Source organism: Mauremys mutica, chromosome 23, assembly GCF_020497125.1.
Source record: "Mauremys mutica isolate MM-2020 ecotype Southern chromosome 23, ASM2049712v1, whole genome shotgun sequence".
NCBI lineage: Eukaryota > Metazoa > Chordata > Testudines > Geoemydidae > Mauremys > Mauremys mutica.
The window spans coordinates 14,763,595-14,781,920 of record NC_059094.1 but is presented as its reverse complement, the minus strand read 5'-3'; the positions used below and the strand labels follow the sequence as shown (position 1 = coordinate 14,781,920).

At 49.4% G+C, this 18,326-nt stretch overlaps 1 protein-coding gene and 1 long non-coding RNA gene across 2 annotated transcripts in view; one reads left to right on the top strand and one right to left on the bottom strand.

Annotated features, from left to right (window-relative positions):
- Positions 1 to 7,001: 7,001 nt before the first annotated feature.
- Positions 7,002 to 8,526, bottom strand: LOC123355335. Its single transcript, XR_006575069.1, has 2 exons — positions 8,333 to 8,526; positions 7,002 to 7,266 (listed from the first exon to the last, which is right to left on the bottom strand). It is a non-coding gene; the product is annotated as an uncharacterized LOC123355335 (long non-coding RNA).
- Positions 8,527 to 8,669: 143 nt separating this feature from the next.
- Positions 8,670 to 18,326, top strand: part of KIAA1522 (KIAA1522 ortholog) — a 53,237-nt gene continuing 43,580 nt past the window's right edge. Inside the window, exon 1 of the mRNA XM_044997680.1 lies at positions 8,670 to 9,169. Coding sequence (XP_044853615.1) covers positions 8,887 to 9,169 — 283 coding nt within the window. The 5' untranslated portion in view covers positions 8,670 to 8,886. The remainder of the gene's footprint in view (positions 9,170 to 18,326) is intronic.

Below are 18,326 nucleotides of genomic sequence, written 5' to 3'. Positions count from 1 at the left end.
ACTCCCCAACCCCATACTAGTTTGGCCCTACTGCAGTGTGAAGTCCCTTTCACTGGGAGTATTCCATTCCTGCCCCCGTTAGCGTCTCGATGCCTTGCAGCACGGAGAATCGTCACCGCAGTTTGTAAAGCCTGTCCCAAGTGACAGTGGTTCTGTAGCACTAAGCTGACACATCTGTGATTGCTTAGTCAGGGGTAATCAATTCTTTTTTGTCAAGGTCCAAGTTTCTTGGTCAAGGGATATAGTCAAGTTCCAGACTCCAGAGAAAATAATACAAAAATAATAACAGTAAAGATGATAATAAATAAAAAGATTTTGCGATCTGTTCAAAAGCATCTGGCGGTCTAGATTTGGCTCCCAGCCTACCTCTTGACTCCCCTGGGCTTAGATTGTCAGTTCTTTGGGGGAGGGTCCGTCTTTTTGTTTTGTGTCTGTACCGCACCTAGCACAATGGGGTTCTGGTCTATCTATGAGTGAGGCTCCCAGGCACTAATGCAGTACACTTAATAAATAATCTGTGACTGACTGAAAATGGAGTATTTGGCACTAATAAATTATACTGATTAATTGATTAGCATGAATTATTTAACCTCCATGCTCCTGTGAAGTATTATTGTTTCCATTTAACAAATGGGTAAACCGAGGCACAGAGCGAGTAAGTGGCTTGTCCAAATCAGGGACAGAATTGAGAATAGAATCCAGGGATCTGACACCCAGGCCCCCTTGCTCTAACCATTAGAGATTTTCCCTCCCAAACGGTTGCAATGGTTCGTGGATAGTCTGGGATGAGCTAATATGGCCACTGCGGTGCCTGAGTGCTTGTCCAAAAGGCTCTTGGCTAGGTTTTTCCATCTCTTGGGGCCACTGTATTGGAGCGGATGCACAGACTGGACTGCTCCCATCACTGCCAGATTCCTTTCAGCAAAAAGCTTGTTCTCAAAGCAGGCACAGAAGTGTCAGAAACACCTCTCAGGCCCTGGAAGTGGCCATGTCAGTTTTGTTCCAGCCGGCACACCCAGCTGTGAAGGAGCCCAGAGCCAGCGCCTGTCTGGGCAGGAACAGATCAAGTTACACTTTCCACACACAGCTGGGTGAAGAGAGAAATACAGGTAAAAATGAGCAGGAATCCTGGGGTGGATTCTTTCCAACTCCTGGGACTCCGTGAGTTACAGCGGCAAGGTGTTTGCTCTGACCTAGGAGATGAAAAACTGAGGTGTCCTGAGCAGGTTAGTTAGGTGTGACTGCCCAGGTCAGAGTGCAAGAACAACTGTGCCTCCTGATCTGAACAAGGACCTTGTAATGCAGCCTCAGGGCAGGTTACAAAGAAGGTGTTACTGAGTATTCATGAGGCTGAGATAGACAGAGGAGAGACAGCTGGCCCAGGGAGGATGGCCTCTCGGTGTCCACATGAGGGAGGAAATCAGAGGCACAGAGTTCAGCATCTGAATGGGATTAATTTGAGGGTGGGCTCTTCTAAAAGCACATAAAGGGGGAGCATCTAGACAGATGGAGGAGAGGGACTACAAGGCCAGATCTGGCTCATGCTGTGGCCCCTTTTTGCCACTCTGGAGAAATCCATAGTTGCCCAGCTAATGTGGGGACAGGGGACAGTGAGGGGAGTGGTCAGAGCACTGCTGCTCTCTGGTGATCCCCATATGATCTAACAGCCCACTGGGGGCCATTACCAGCTGGCATAAGTTAGAGCTGCCCTGAGGCTGCTCTAACTCGTACTGGGGGATGAACTGGCCCCCAGCATCAGAGAAAGGGTATAAGGTGACATAGTCACTTTTGCACCCCCATCCTGGCCAAGCACAGCTCAGCTGGACCTGAGGCTCAAGGGCACACACTCCCCACCCTGGACACTGGTTTAGCCTCCTATTTTTGCATTAATCGGAAAAAAAATGGGGGGGGTGTGCAGAACTGTTCCACTGCAGTTGGCTCCCCCTGTTGGGAGCCTCAGAAGTGAGGCCGGGGCAGGACTGCATAAGCCCCACAGGCTAAGTACACTGAGTGAATAATGTTTGGGAAGTGAAGGGAGCCTGCGTTATCTCTGTGTGTGCGCTGCGTGTTCTGTTGATAGAGGCCTTGGGCCAAATTTTTAAAGGTACCTAAGTGCCTGAAGATGCAGATAGGCAGCTACTGAGAATTACAAAAGCACCTGAGCAGGTTGGGCAAACTAATGGGAATTAGGCACCGAGGTGCATTTTAAAATCCCTGCAGATGCCCATCTGCATCTTTAGATACCTACATGCCTTCAAAAATCTCACCCCTCGAGGCTCCAGAGCTGTCAGATCAGTATGAAATTCAGCTGCACGTGCACAAAGTGAAGACATTAAAATTCTGCCCCATTGTTCCCATTCCTGTTGCTGCCATTTCATTTTTGTCTCTTCACTAGCAAAGCTCTACCTGATTTAAAGATTATTCTTACCAGAGGGAGGAAATAACAGGAGCATTCAAGCTTTTGCAACGACCAGACCTGTCTCTTATACCTGACGTAACATCTCAGATCAGCCAACATGTCAGAGAGCAACGTTCTCTGTTTAAAAATTGACCATAAGTCTCAAAGTACAAGCCAGAAATGAAACCTCTCTTTGGCCAAATGTTTCATGGAAATTCTTACTCAGCAAATATCCCCTCTCAACCTTAATCTCTGTGGCCATGAGATTAGTGATTGGCAGGCAAGATCAGCGTTAATTTTGGGGCACTGGCTCTATGATAGGAAAGGAAATAGGGTCCAGTGGTTGGGGATCTAGCCTGGGAGTTGAGTCCCAGCTTCAGTGTTTATTCCACCTTACTCTATATAACCTTGGGCAGATCACTCAGTCTCTCTGGTTCCTCATCTGTAAAATGGGGATAATAATTCTGTGGGTCTTGTGAAGATAAACCCATTAGATGGGGCTCAGACACTGGGATAATGAGGGCCATAGTAGTACCTAAAATAGGTAATATAATGGGGGAAAGGAGTGTTAGAGGCAATGAGGGAACAAAACCCAGCAAAAAGCATCTGAACTTCATCTGTCTTAAGGTTTTCTATTGTGCACCCCCCCCCACATCACTGAAGCCTCTTAAATGCTGCATAAGTCTTTTGGATCTGCACTGCAATGACTATAGTCAACTTCAGAGGATTCTGCTCTTTGCCTGTCCCAAGGTTATGGACAGTTGGCTTGGGTGTGTCTGGAGTTTTAATAAGAAAGAAAACTTGCTGTTGTGAGAAACCTCTGTCACAGAGGAGGATCCTGCAATATGTTCTGATGTCATCCAATAGCTCAATCCATGGTCAAGCCCCCAGAGAGGAGAATGCTTTAGCTTTTCCCATCACACTCCTTGTCCTGGGTTTTGTCAGCTGCTTTGTCCCAGATGAAGCACTTTGGTCTTGGATGGAGATTTGGTCATTGATGTAGCTGGGTTCTGACCCACGGACGGTTTTGGAAATCAGACTCATCGCCTTGAACTGTCAGCAGAATTGATTGGGAGCCAGGAGGAGGGATTGGTGCACAGGGGTGATGTGCTGTCAGGGGCTGGTCTCACTGAGGGGTTGGGCTGCTGTATTCTGCACAAACTGGAGCCTATGCATTGTTTCTACTTTCAGCCCCAGATAGAGTAAGTTACAGAAATCCAGTTGGGGTAATGAATGCATGGATCATTGAGGGGGCCAGATCCTGCTCTGAGAGGAAGGGCAATATCCTCTAGCAAGCTGCTACTGGAAGAAGCTGTTCCCACTGCCTGGTCAACCAGGGTTAGTAATGAGTCCAGCAGAACTTCAAGGCTTTGCACCGCTGTAATAAATAAGGGGCAGATGCCTTTAGTGGGAGGGGAGGCCAGTGTCCTAACTCGTGCCAGGAAACATTTTCCCCTCCCAACCCGGCATCACTTTGGTCTTGCTTGGGTTGAGTTTGAGCCAGCTGCTTTTTATCCAGACACTGATCTCCTGTAGGCACTCTGACACCCTTGCAATGGTCTTGGCTGTGTCTGCAGAAAATGAATTAGACAGCTGGGTATCATGAGTGCATTGCTGGCAGTGGAACCCACAGCATCACACCACCACTCCAGCCACTGCTTGTAAATACTGCAAATGACTAGGCAAGATAATCCTCATGGGACTCTGCAGGGCAGGGCTTTTGGGGTAAGAACTGCAGTTTTCCCCGCCCCCACGTCCTTTTGGAGAGGAAGGAGTGGTCCTCTTGTAGTGTTGTGCTGACTACTCCAGCAGTAGAAGGTCAGCAGTACCTGTAGTTCACTCCTCTACCCAGTGCCATGACTATAAACGGAGAATGTTGATTAGGACATTAACAATAGACTAGCAGGGGAGAGAGACAAGCTGACCCTTGTGGAAAGGCCTGAACAAAATGAAAACACCTTTACAGCACTTGGTCTCTTGCACAGCAATGAGCAGCACTAATCACAGGGCTGGGTACAGTTATTAAAATATGGGATTCAGGCCATAACTATAAAATAAGACTGATGTAATGGCTGCAGTTACTACATGGGCATTTTTGTCACCCTCTAGAAATCATCCAAAAAAGGGTGTTTTCATCCCTCATTTCCCTCCCTAGCACATCTAATGGAATAGATTTCCCTGCAGGCTAATTGTTATTCTATTGCCTCTCTCTTCATAATTATTTGGACAACGCCCCATAACTGAGTGCAAAGATAGTTTCAAACTGGTTCAGTTGCCACTCGAGGAGGGGAAAGATGTGAAAAATACAATCACTTTTTGGAAGGCTCATGAGTCATTAGCAGTTTGAGCCGGCAGCAGAAAGTATTTAAAAAAAAAAAGCCCTAATTAGGGATTAGCTTTTCCCCTGCAAAGTCCAGTTATTTTTAAATTGGTCACATGCACGTTTCATGACAAACACCACGTTTGTTCTGCTTGTACACCCCAGATCTGTGCAAGGTGCGGTTGGTGGGGCTTGTTCCCACGGGCCCACAGCAAAAGCTTTGGGGGTAGACTCCCTCACAGCTGCTTCTCTCAGATGTGAATTTCACATAGAATCATTGTTTCCTTTGGGACTGGGCTGCTCTTGGAGGGGCCAGGTTGGCCAGGAAATCCATCCTTACGGAGCCAGCCTTGAGTCCTCTGGGTATAGTGATGAGGTTGCCACTCATACCACAGTAGTTAAGGTGGAACAAATTGCAAGTGTTGCAGGGGTCAGTAACTAGGCCACAGACCTTTTGGTGTAAGGGAAGGAGAGATGAAAGGGGATAGGTGCAGTGTTAGACCTTACTGAAGGGTGAGGGTAAAGACACCGTAGCCCCTAGATTACTCCATGGCATGTTTAATGTTAACAGGCAAGCCAAGGAAAAGGCCAAAACTAGGAGCAATCAGAAAATATAGTTTACTTCTGTCATAGTTTAGATCTAAGTAAAGATGTGAAGAAGTTTAAGAGGAGGGACAGTGTGGGTGGAAGAAAATTGAAGTTTGCGAATCAGAGCCCTGCTCATGAGGAAATCTAGGATACACAGTCAGTATTCACATTTCCAGTCCAGAAGCCTTTTTGTTTATTTGTTAAGCAGCAGCAAGACACTCAGCATTGTACAAATCACAGAATACACACCCTAAGCACTGACCATGTGAATGAAGTAGATACAGTAAACAGATATGTGGATAGAAAATTTGTGTCCGCATCCGATCAGCAACGTGCAAGAACGGTCCGTGGATATCTACAGATTTGCAGGGCTCGACAAACACATGCTAGGAGACAGGTGCTAGTTTCCAGAGGGTGAGGTTTAAAATCCTTCTAGCCATTTCTAGAAGTTGGCAAAAGTCATCAGTATTTAGGCAGACCATTTTGAGCCTCTAAGAAAGATTGCATTTTAAAGAGCAATCAGGCAGCCTACACAGTTTGAAAATACATCTGCACAATAACTTAAACATGGATAACTTGTTTGTCACGTAGCATTGTAACACAGAAAATTAGGTTTCAGAGTAGCAGCCGTGTTAGTCTGTAGCCGCAAAAAGAACAGGAGTACTTGTGGCACCTTATGGCACCTTAGAGACTAACAAATTTATTTGAGCGTAAGCTTTCGTGGGCTACAGCCCACTTCTTCGGATGCAATGAAAATTAGCTTCTGCTTTCTTGCAAGGTTTGCAGCCCACCTCTTTGTTTTAACACAATAATATTGCAAGCTGCAGGCTGACAGGATGTATGGCTAGCCATTACAATGTATCATGTCAAAGATCTGCCAACTAATAGCTCTGACAAGATGCATAACAGCTCCTTCAGTGGCTTTAGGATGCATCATTAGGAGATGAATGGAATCTTGAGAGCAGAGGATGATTCAAGCAATCCTCCTGGCTCGCATACACAACACTCATACTGCAGCTATTTTGGCAGCCTGCTTTGACATTCCCCTTCCCCTAAATGTTTTGTCTGTCTGGGAATGTTTGTTTCTCATGCATAGGTGGATGCATGAGAGTTGTAAATTTGTCTGGGATTAAACACTATCTGCCGTAAATATTTATAGGGCTCTCATCAGCACAGTATCTGAACACCAGCTTTGGATCCACCCACTTATAATACTGACAGACATACACAATTTAAGTATCAGAGTGGTAGCCGTGTTAGTCTGTATCAGCAAAAAGAACGAGGAGTCCTTGTGGCACCTTAGAGACTAACAAATCTATTTGGGCATAAGCTTTCATGGGCTAAAACCCACTTCATCAGATGCATGCAGTGGAAAATACAGTAGGAAAACACACACACACACACACACACCATACCAACTCTAACGAGACTAATCAATGAAGTGGGGCTATTATCAGCAGGAGAAAAAAAACTTTTGTAGTGATAATCAAGATGGCCCATTTCAAACAGTTGACAAGAAGGTGTGAGTAACAGTAGAGGAAAAATTAGCATGGGGAAATAGTTTTTAGTTTGTGTAATGACCCATCCACTCCCAGTCTAAACTCTGTTCTGCTAGGTGTGGGCTTTTTGCACCTGAGAGGCGGAACTTTTCTTACTTGTTTTATAAATACAGACTAATAAAACTGCATCAAACAATTAAAGACCCAATATCTGTTTATTTTCCAATTGAGACATATACAACAACCAGGAGCTTGACACAAGGCATTTACTGGGAATGAATGACCAACAGAGGGTTAATGACCCTGCTCACATCCAGGCTATCAGTTCCCCAATTATGCTCAGGAAGTGTCCCCTTTATTAGCTTTGTCATTATTCATGAAACAATAAGACTGTGCTTTGCTTTCAGGATACATCAAGTTTCAGGACTTCAGTTCAAAGCACCAGTGTGGTACCAGGCTGCCTGCAATAAAAGGGGAAAGAACAGTCATGAAATTGGAAGTAATCTCTCCCTCCTCATTCCCTTGGACTGACTTTATGTTATTGTATATAACTTGCACCTCTTCTGAAGATCCTGTACAGCTCTGTAAGGTGAGTTGTGAAGCTTAAAATGTTTTTACTTACCATCTTTCAGATAATTAAACTGAGGTACAGACTTGCCCATGATCACACAAGAATTCAGGAGTGCTCCGATATCCCCGATTGGCAGCAGATTAGATGGAATGCCCAATCTCTTGCTTTAACCCTTAGACTATACTGCTGTCCAAGACCTCAGTAGTAGAACCCAGGACTCCTTACTCCCAGTCCTCCAGATGTAAGCTCAGAGTGCCAACTCTAACCAACAGACTCCACACTCACTTCCATTTTAATGCGGTGGCTGCTGGGGTTTTAGATTTAAAAGAACTGACCAAACCCACCACAGCTAGAATGCGAGATGAGGTTTTTACAAGGGATGCTGGAAATGCCCCCAGGCTCCCACGTGATGGGGCTCAGGAGCCAATTTTAATAATAATGCAAAGGGAAAAGTTAAATAAAAAGCGATGAGTATTTCGTTTAAAGATGACCCCGTAATCAAACGGGCCCATCTCAATGCAGACACCCCCCTCCTCCAAACCCACACCAGGGCAAGCGCGTGGGGAGGCAGAGGGGAAGGGAGAAAGCGGGGGGGAGGAGATTACATCCTGCCCAGAGCCAGGCACTGCATCCTGCTGGTGTAATCCTCGCCCCTCCGCTCCCCTCTAATCAGACAGTCACAATGGGGCCTTTCTCTCCCCAGCCTGCTCCCGGGCTCCGCAGAGCAGGGGGTGGTTGGCTCGGAAGCACGATGCCCCTCCCCAGATTAACACCCCCCCTTAACCTGCCCCCCACAATACAGCCCTCCTCTGCCCCACGCGCCTCCCCTTCCTCGGGGGCTGCTCAGCTTCCTAGCCCCACACCCCCCCCCTTGGGGCCAGCCCCCTCCCTCCCCTAGCCCACCCCCGCCAGTCCCACCGACCTATTCCCCCTAGGCCGCCGCCGCCGGCTCCTACCTGCCGCCGCCGCGCTCCCTGGCAGCGGGCCGGGATGGGCAGTTCAGCCCGGGCCCCTCTCCGCTGCGCCCTGCGCGGGGTGGGGAGCGCGCTCCGCGGAGCGTTCGCGGAGCCCGGGGCCGGGCAGCCGGGGAGGCGGAGTGAGGGGCCGGGGGCAGAGCCTCTCCACACCCCAGCGCGCTCGGCAGGCCCCGCCCGCCCCACACACGCCCGCCCGCGAGAAACTTTCCCCGGCTGCTTCCTTGGCGCCTTGTGCAGCCGGGCGCAGAGCGGACCCGGAGCAGGAGAACAGTCCCGGGGGGACGGGGAGCCTGGGCTGGGGCGCGGGGGCGTCCCGGGGCAGGTGAGGGGGGCCCGGAGCCCTGGGCAGGGCAGAGGCGGGAGCCCGGCTGCCGGGAATCCAGAGGCAGTGGGGGGCTGGGGCGCACGGGAGACGGGGAGGGGAGGCGCTTCCCCCCACCCCGGATGGGGAGCTCGCGTCCTGCGGCGGCTCCCCCGGGCGGAGCGTAGCCAAGCCGAGCTGTCCCCGTGAACCCACCCTCCCCTGCCCGGAGATGTCCGGGAGGCGCTCGCAGGAGGCACCTGCGGCGGCTGAGGACACCTGGCTCCCCGCCGGCGGGCAGGAGAAAGGGGACGTGCCTTCCGCGCTGGGGCCCCCGAGGAAGAAGAAGCCCAAGTCCGGCTCCTCCGGCCTGCGCTGGGCTTTCAGCTGGCTTCGGGGCAGGAGGCGGAAGAAGAAGGACAGCGGCTCCAGTGCCCCCCATGGGGCGCCCCCCGCGGAGGGGGAGGCGCCCTCTAAGGGGAAGAAGCAGGAGGAGCGAGCCAAGAAGGGCAAAGGTAGGGCAGGGCCGCCCCTGGAGGAGGGGGTGCCTGGGCGAGGGGCTGTTTGCTGGCTGGGTCTCTCCTCCCTCCCCTTCACGCCACCCAGACTTTCCCCTCTGCCCCCTGCGCTGCCGTGTGGCCAGCCTTGAGGAGCCCTGCGAGGGGACTAGCCGCTCCTTGCCCTCGCTCTTGTTGTGGCTACTGCCGCAGGCCCGTTCCGGTTCCCTGTAATCGGGAATGCCAGGCGCCCTGTGTAATCTCATTCCTCCCCTAAGGGATGTTGCCGGTTCACTGGGTACGTTCTCCCTCTGCTGAGTCAGAAGGTCACATAGACTGGAAGAAACCTGGAGCAAATCCAGATTCCTCCTCCTCCTCCTCAGCATGGTGTTCGCGGGAGTTGTGCTGCTCCAGGTGTGGCCTCTTGCTGGCGGCCTACGGCCTACTGCCAACATCCCCAGCCAGGCCGAGGTGCTGGCCTTGGTAACCTGGATGTAATTCCTCCCCACTACTTCAGGGTGGCAGTAGGGGTGCTCTGCTGCTGGAGGCAGGCCTTCAAAGCCTGGATGTAGCTGCAAATGGCAACGGCCTGTTAGATCAACAACTCCGTCCTTCTGCAGGGCAGGATACGATCCCTCAGAGAGGGCACAGCTGCTGAACCTATGCTATGCTCGGGTCCTCCACTGCTCCTGTGTGTGATGTTATGTGGTGCCATGCTACGAGGAGCTCGGCCCTCCATCCCAGGATTATACACACACTACCGGCCCTCACGGCTAGGTGATGCTGTGTTGCTGGAGGTCCTGTTCTTCTTAACATGGCCTTTCTCCATTTGCATATGGCCTGGCATACAAGTAGTAAGAGCGAAGTTCTGCTCGAGGTGTTGTCCCTTCTAACCTGGAGGTATTCTGCCAGTGCTGGGATGTGGTGTTAGGGACCCTATGTATGCTAGTGTCTCCGCCCACCTGTTAGGACATCAAAATGAAGTCTCTTCTGCCTAGGGTGACCAGATGTCCCAATTTTATAAGGACAGTCCTGATTTTTGGGTCTTTTTCTTATATAGGCTCCTATTACCCCCCCACCCCCTGTCCCGATTTTTCACACGTGCTGTCTGGTCACCCTACTTCTGCCTGGTGTTTTGGAAAAGGGGATCCAGATTCCTGTAGTAATCCACCCAGAGGCGTGCCTCACACCATGATTCATTGTCCAGTATTACCATCCTGGCTCCCTCGCTGCGCATTAATTAGTTTAATTTGCAGGTATCCATAATGTGGGGAGTTGCTGGTTTTGTCAACACTCAGTTGCTCTTTTACTGGTCTGTCAGTTATTGCTTTCAAGAGCACACTGAGAGCTGTGATAAGAGGGGACAGCCCTGGAAATGCAAGTTGCTCTTTCAAAGAGATCTTTGGAAGGTGGCTGAGTTTTCACCTAACGGCTGGCTGCAGCTTTCCCCTAATGCTAGGTGCTCAGATACCATGGTGATGGGCAAACCATAAGAACCTGAATATAATAGTCCACCCAGTGTGATATTCCTCACTTTGGTGCCCCACCAGTACTGGCATCAATTCCATACCTAACCTTCAAAAGAGGGCCTATGCAACCAGTCATTGCCAGATCGGGATCAGAACATAAGGCTCTCATTCCACTAGGCTTGCACCTCTCTTATGGACACTGGCCGTGTGTTTTTAATGCCAACTAGGAGTCTAGCATTATGCTTCCAGCATCGCTGGCCAGCCCTTTGACAAGTGTAAACTGGGTATCTGTTCCGTGCCCACTCGAACTGCTTTAAATGCCCCTCTTCCCGAGACCCGTAAACTAGCTGCATGCCTTACTCTGCTCTGCTATGAGTATGAAACCATCTCCCTTTTGCGTGGGAGGCTGCAGGCCGTGTATGTGTGTGCCATGGAGCATGTACACCGTGCTTAGAGTTCCTTGCCATGTTTCCGTAGTGCAGCCATTTCTTGGTGTGACGGGGAGAGAGGTGTGGATTGGTAGAAACAACATGCATATGAAATTATTGCAGTTTGCGTGCCTGATTAAATCACTCTGTCTGTTCTAATAACATGCTCATTTCCAAAATGCAAAACATGAAGGGACCACACCCTGTTTAACCCTTCCTATCCCAGCTGCTTTGTCATTTGCATTCTAATGATGTGGCCATGAAGGCAGCATGGACCAGGGGACTAAGCACTGGGCTGCAAGCTAGGCAGCCCGGCTCCATTACTGACTTGTTATGTGACCTTGGGCAAGTCACGGTCTGTGTTTCGATGTCGTAGTCCTCCATAAAATGACGGGGGGAACGCTTCCCTACGTCACTGAGGGGCTGCTGTGCAGATTCTTCAGTTAATGTTTGGGCAGTGCTTTGAAGATGGAAAGAGTGACAGCTATCAAAGTGCTAAGTTATTGATTAGTTTCTTATGTGCACTGGGTGCAGTGCCCTGCACTGGAGTCAGGTAACACTCAGCTGCCACTGCCCGAAATACTGACCGGGATGGAGGCTAGGTCTGCCTTTAGCTGACGGCAGGGGCGGACCTATCAGTAATATGTTTTGCCTGAGCCTGTGAATTTTCCAGTTATCAAGCAGGAGGTGACGGGCCAGGACTGTTGGAGGAACAGTCTGGAGTTGGGCCGGTCTGGGTTGGCCTCTAGAGCTCTGATTGTGCAGGTTGCTGGTGGTATCTTCTGATCTTTTTATACTTCTCTGTTTTCGGGAGGTACTTCAGGCCCTTCCAAAGACCAGCCTGGAATCCTGGGAAGTACCATGTCCTGCAGCAGAGATGCAACCCAGGATTGTGAATCTCTTCACCGTTGCATCACACGCCCTTGCCCATTATGAAAACTTAGATTTGTTTATGGAAGGGGTGGCTGGGATGCATGTGGAAACATTTCCTCCTGTGTCCACGCTGGGATAAGAGCCCTTCTCCCTTGGGGAGGGGGTGCAGACATATGTTAGAAAACGGCAGGAGTGTACAGGGTCTGAAGAGTGAACAAATCATTCCAGTAAAGTCAAGGGAGGCATGGGTCAGGGCTGGGTCAGGATCCAGTTCTCCTGAGCTTTGGTCTCTGTTCACGATTTGGGTATAAACTAGGGCTGGGTGGCTGAGCACTGAAATAAGAGGAATGTAAAAATGTAGGAAGTCCCATAATGGAGAACTCAGTGATCTGTCTAGTCAAATATTCTGTCTCTGACTGGCCAGTACCAGCTGAGCTGCATCAGAGAAAGGTGAAATTAATTCTGCAGTAGGCAGTTCTGGGATCACCTACCCATGGGGAAACTTTCTTCCTCCACCTCCCCTCCCCCCTTGAGTCAGAGGTGGCCTTGTGCCTTGAAGCAGGAGGGTATTAGATCCCTTGCAAAAGTGTGTTTTTTGTTGTTGTTGTTTTAAATCCTCTCGTTTGTATCCCTGGATGTTCTAATTATCCACAAAAATGTCCAAACGTTAACCAAAAAAAGAAAGAATCTTGCTATGCTCTTGGCTACAATGATACCTTGTTGCAAGGAGCTCACAAGCTAACTCTGAGTTGCATGGAAAGGTATTTCCTTCTGCTTGTTTGAAACCTACAACCTCGTGTGCTTGAGTCCCTGGCTTGAGGTACCTTCTTCCCCTATTCTCCTCTGATTGCTGCTGTTTGATTGCTTTACCAGCTCAGGCCTTGTGCTGTGGGAGCCCCTCCCTGTCCCTACCAAGTACTATTACCCCTACTGTTACTTTTAAACAGCAAAATCTTCCATACAGCTGCTTGGCCAAGTTCCTCTCTTCTGTTTATTCAAAGAAATAAACCCTATCACTGAAATCTGTGTTGGCACCTGGAGTATGGAAGGGTACAGTGAGTCTAGTTAACCCATTAGGATTACTACAGTATTAGAAGGATACAGTCTAGTTAAAGGGACTCCATCTCCACGCTTCTGTCTGAAAATAATTTACCTACTGTTGTTACAAATAACACCTGAGATCACGGGAAATGAGACGAACCAATGATATTTCTTTTTATTCAGTTTGTTGATCCTATCTAATCTATCTATCTTAGGTACTTATATGGTCTCCGTTACTGTGGTGTTTGAGCATTTCACAGTGATGTGTTCATCCGCACAACACCGCTGTGTGGTAGGACAGTGCTGTTATCCCCAGATTTGAGCTGGGAAGCTGAAGCATGGAGAAATGAAGTGACAAGATATCTATGATGAAGCAAGGAATTGCTCTCAAGTGCCATGCTAGTATCCTGACCACTGAACCCTTGTGCATTTGACTGTACTTTGGGTGTAGTCAGAGTCACTGTTTCCTGTGGGTAATCAGTTTCTCCAGGGGTTGGTGGGGTTTTTCACTTGGGGACAAGAAAGAAGAAAAGCATTTAAAAAAATTGTGATTGCAAATCCACCCCAATAGTTAAGGTGTCCCTTTAGTACTGCTGCAAAAGTGCATGTGCACCAGCATCACATTTTAGGAGGACCATTTGACTAGAACGTCATTGAGGAATGATGTCCTAGTGATTTTGGTCCATCTTTTAGGGGGTTGATATCGGTTTCACAATATTATTTCTGAAGGGTTTTAAGAATGAAGGAATTGATGTTCCAGACAAGCCGCACCATAGTAACTCTAACTCAGGAACCAATCCATGCCACAAACCTTGATGCCAACTCTGCCCACATATCTACACCAGTGACACCATCACAGGACCTAACCAGATCAGCTACAACATCACCGGTTCATTCACCTGCACGTCCACCAATGTAATGTACATCAGCATGTGCCAGCAGTGCCCCTCTGCTATGGACATTGGCCAAACTGGACAGTCCCTATGTAAAAGGATAAATGGACACAAGTCAGATATTAGGAATGGCAATATACAAAAACCTGTAGGAGAACACTTCAGTCTCCCTGGACACACAATAGCAGATTTAAAGGTAGCCATCCTGCAGCAAAAAAAACTTCAGGACCAGACTCCAAAGAGAAACTGCTGAGCTTCAGTTCATTTGCAGATTTGACACCATCGGCTCAGGATTAAACAAAGACTGTGAATGGCTAGCCAACTACAAAAGCAATTTCTCCTCCCTTGGTGTTCACACCTCAACTGCTAGAAGAGGGCCTCATTCTCCCTGATTTAACTAACCTCGGTAACTCTAGACTGATTCTTGCCTGCATATTTATACCCGCCTCTGGAAATTTCCACTACATGCATCCGATGAAGTGGGTATTCATCCACGAAAGTTTATGCTCCAATACGTCTGTTAGTCTGTAAGGTGCCACAGGAATCTTTGTCGCTTTTTACAGATCCAGACTAACACGGCTTCCCCTGTGATACCAAACATTTTCAGTTACTACTTTTTTTGTATTAATTTGGCCCAACAGCATATAGACTCCTCACTTTAACAGCACTATGTCAGGACTAAAAGTCCATGGATGCTGCTCTGTGATAATAGCTGAGATAGTGAGGTTGAATCTGAATGCTGCAGGTTCCTAGATCCATTGCTATAATATAATAGAGACATCCTAGTTCTCTGCAGATGCAGCAGTTGTATCCTAGTGCTAAGGGTTCAGAGTTCTGCTGTAATGAGCGAGGCGCTACAGCCATGTGGACATTCCTGCATGCTGCCTCTGAGTCTCTCATTCAGGGGAATTGTTTCGGTGTGTTTGGTAATGAACTTGTTAATCTGCAGAGAGCAAAGAGTGACATTTCAGAAAATCTGAACAACAGGAATCCACTGGCTGGTCTGAGCTGGAAACTGTAAGCTTCTCTGCTAAACAAAGAGAGGTGTGTCTGCCAGCCACAGCCATTCCACCTGGAGACAACTGGAAGAATTACTCTAGCAAATAATGTTCCATAAGATCCGATAAAACTATTTTGCTGGGGTCGGGTTTCTCTTCATAAGGACGGTTTTATTTCATAAGACAATATGATCATTGACTATGACTCCAGCACCGAAAGAAACAGAAACCTCAGAAAGGTGAAGAGCCGAGCAAACTGTCTACCTGCCAAACTGGAGTTCGTGCCGTTGAGTTTTGTGTGTCTGCTGCTACAGGTGATGAGCACCTGGACACCTCAGCTGGAGCAGGGGGGAACCCACCTCTGTGGGTGCTAGTGCTGCCATCAGTCATAGCAAGACACACATACAAACCTGGGGGCCTGGATTCGGGCTTTGCAGGACATAAGTGGAAACCCTTCTGATTATTTTTTTTTTCTGTTAAAGGTTTGGGATCCTAAACATTTTTTGTGTTACCTTTTTTCCCTCTGAGTTCCATTTCCCCTTAAAGAGAACATCCTAGTAGCCCAGATCATGCTCTGTGTCTGTTCATTGGCATATCCAGGGTAGAAAATGATAGGGCTGGTTTATCTGCTCCTTCTGCCAAGAGAGAAGGGTCCCCATCACTGTAGGACTTTGACTCATTGGTATAATGGGTCAAAAACTAGGCTACAATGACTGTGGAGATTGTAACCTTTCTCGGCATAGTAAGGAGGCGAGCCCTATAGGTCGAGGGACTAGTACTGAAATCTCAAATTGTGCACTTTGATGCAGAGTTTTGGACTGGAAAGGTGCCAGATTGGCAGTCCTGGGAACTGAAGATGTTTGTTTAGCCACAGAACTGGTCTGGCCTAGGCTTGGTGGGGAGAGCTTTCCCGCTCGTTGCCCGATCAGTGGGCTTCAGTTCTGACTGGAAGGAAACAGCTGTGGGGGTGAAGAAGGCAGCTCAATCTCCATGAGCCATTCAGTCCTTTGGCCATCCCCCAGGGTGCCCAGTTGGTGTCAGGTCTGTGATGTGGACGCTTACAGGAACTGGACTGAGACCATCAACTCATCTCACGTAGGCCACTAAACTGCCATCAGCGGGGAACTACTAGCCACTAGGACCCAAGCTGTGTTTGAACTGGTCACCGAGTGGTGAAAGGCTCTCGCCACCAACTCTCTGAACCGTCTGGTCCCCTTGATGAATAACTAGGGGGTTTCTTCCACAACACATGCTAGAAGCAGAAAGGCCCCTTGCGCTGCACCCCCATCCTTGCCGGCCTTGCTGTCACCTGGTTTTGTAGCAATGCGAGTGTGCTTCCTTGATGTGAATGACATGCTGGGAGAGTCTGTGACGCTTCCGGGCTGCTGGAGTGTGTTCTGAGAGGACTCTGGAGTGCAATGTGGTAAAATCTGAGTCCAGAAGGCAGAGATGTACGTGGCCAGCTGCAGCTAGTGTGCAGACGTGACTGTGCTGGGGGCTTTGCCATGGATCTTGTGACAGGGTCTGTTCCAGTGCAAACAGTAAGCAGTTGGGTAATGAGCTGCTCTCTGTGGGTAGCTGGTGGGGCTCCTGGCTGATCTGGATTGTAACTAAGAGCGACACTCATGCACTTGAGGGGCCATAGAGGCAGCAAAGTCTGAAACTAGTGAGGTCAGCAGCTCCCTGGGCTCAGCAGATTGTCTGTATGTGGCATATAAACTAGACCAACCCAGGGGCCCCACTGTCCTTAATCCCAGCAAACACAGGTTCAGTCCAGTTCTGAGGCTTCTGCACCCCTGCGGGACCTTTGGTGCCTCAGAGCTTTATCTGCAGGTCCTGAGCCTCGTGGCCACGCCCATCCCCTGCTCACTGTGATCAGAGGCAGTGAAGTCTGGGTGCTGTGCAGTGTCCGAGCCAAGGGCTCAGGGTCATGGGGGAGCACGTGCTCCTGGGCTGGGCACTGAAGGGTTTCTGTCTTGGGAGCAGGAAGGGAAGATTCAGGCTGTATCCAGACAAGCTGGTCCTTCTCATGGCAAGAGAGGAGCAAATGTGTCATGTGGAAAATCTGTTGCATGCAACGTCCTTTTTGCACTCTGCTCTAGAGTTCCCTACTGTGTCATGTGGAGGAGAGCGGGGGATTCTGGAGTGTAGAGCGCGGAGTCTGGAGTGGAGAGGTTCCTGTCTTTTGCCACTGTGTTAGGACACCTCCTTTAGATCCGGCCGAACCTGCAGGGGAGAGGCAGCGGCCAGGGCAGCCCTTTCCGTCCTTTTGTCATGGAGACTCAAGAATGTGGTGCAGGCATGTGACTCCAGCCTGAGCGCCCCCTCCCCAGCTGGTGTGACCTTGCAATCTGGTGAGAAGTCTGTGCTGTAAACTAGGGTGTAGCGAGCAATGGGATCACAGAGGCTGAGCTGTTGCCCACCAATCCTCTCACATACCCAGCATCTCCATCACCTTCCAAGGCCGAGCTGCCACCACACAGACTGACATTTTGGGTGCAGCTGCTGTTAGTTATTTGTATTACAGCAGCAACACCTAGAGGTCCCGGCCCCCTGGTGCTAGGTCCTTGCCCCATAGAACTTTCAGTCTAAGTCAGCAAGACGGGCTGTGTGTGGAAGAAAGGAGGCGTTATCTCCATTGAACTGCAGGGAGCTGAGGATCAGAAATGGTGATTTTCCCAGGGTCGCACAGAGTGTCTGTGGCAGATTTGGGAATTTAACTTACAGCTCCTGATTCCCAGGGCCGTGCCTTAGCCACAAAGCCGCCCTTCCTCCTTAGCAGAATGTCTGATTAATCACGTAAACGTTGTTCTTAGGGAGTGCATCTCGTGTGCCCATGACTCTGACCAGCTGACCCCTCCCTGCCCTGATGCCATCTCATTTTCAAATTCAAAGAAGAGGAGAAAGCTACATTTCAGCCAGGCCTTGAATCTGACATGCTGCTTTCCTGGATTAGTGCCCTTCACAATCTCCTGTCTCAGGGCTTCTCTGCATGGAGGTTGCACCAGGTTAACTCTTGAATCGGTTCATTCAAACCAGTGCTGCTGTGTGTGTGGCCACTCTTATTGCACTGTCAACCTAGATCAGTGGTTTTAATTTGCACCACTGGATGACACAAGCCAGGCAGACGGCGATGTAAGTGTCCGTGCACAAAGTGACATCCATTTAATCTGTATCAGATCCCCCCTCGAGTTGTATTGCCGTAGCTTCATGTGAAGAGCGGGCTGTGGAGGGGAAGTGGGCTGTATATGTGCTCTCCTAGCTGGGAGTCTGTATATGAGACCTATTTGCCTGTCTTGGATACTTATGTGGCCCCCGTCTCTGTAGTATCGGAGCACCTCACGGCCTTTAATGTATTTAGCATCTCAGCCCTCCTGTGCGCCCATTGTACAGATGAGGAACTGAGGCACAGAAAGACTAAGTGACTTGCTTTTGAGGACCCTTCTGCTATTGCCCTCACCTGGCTCTGCTGC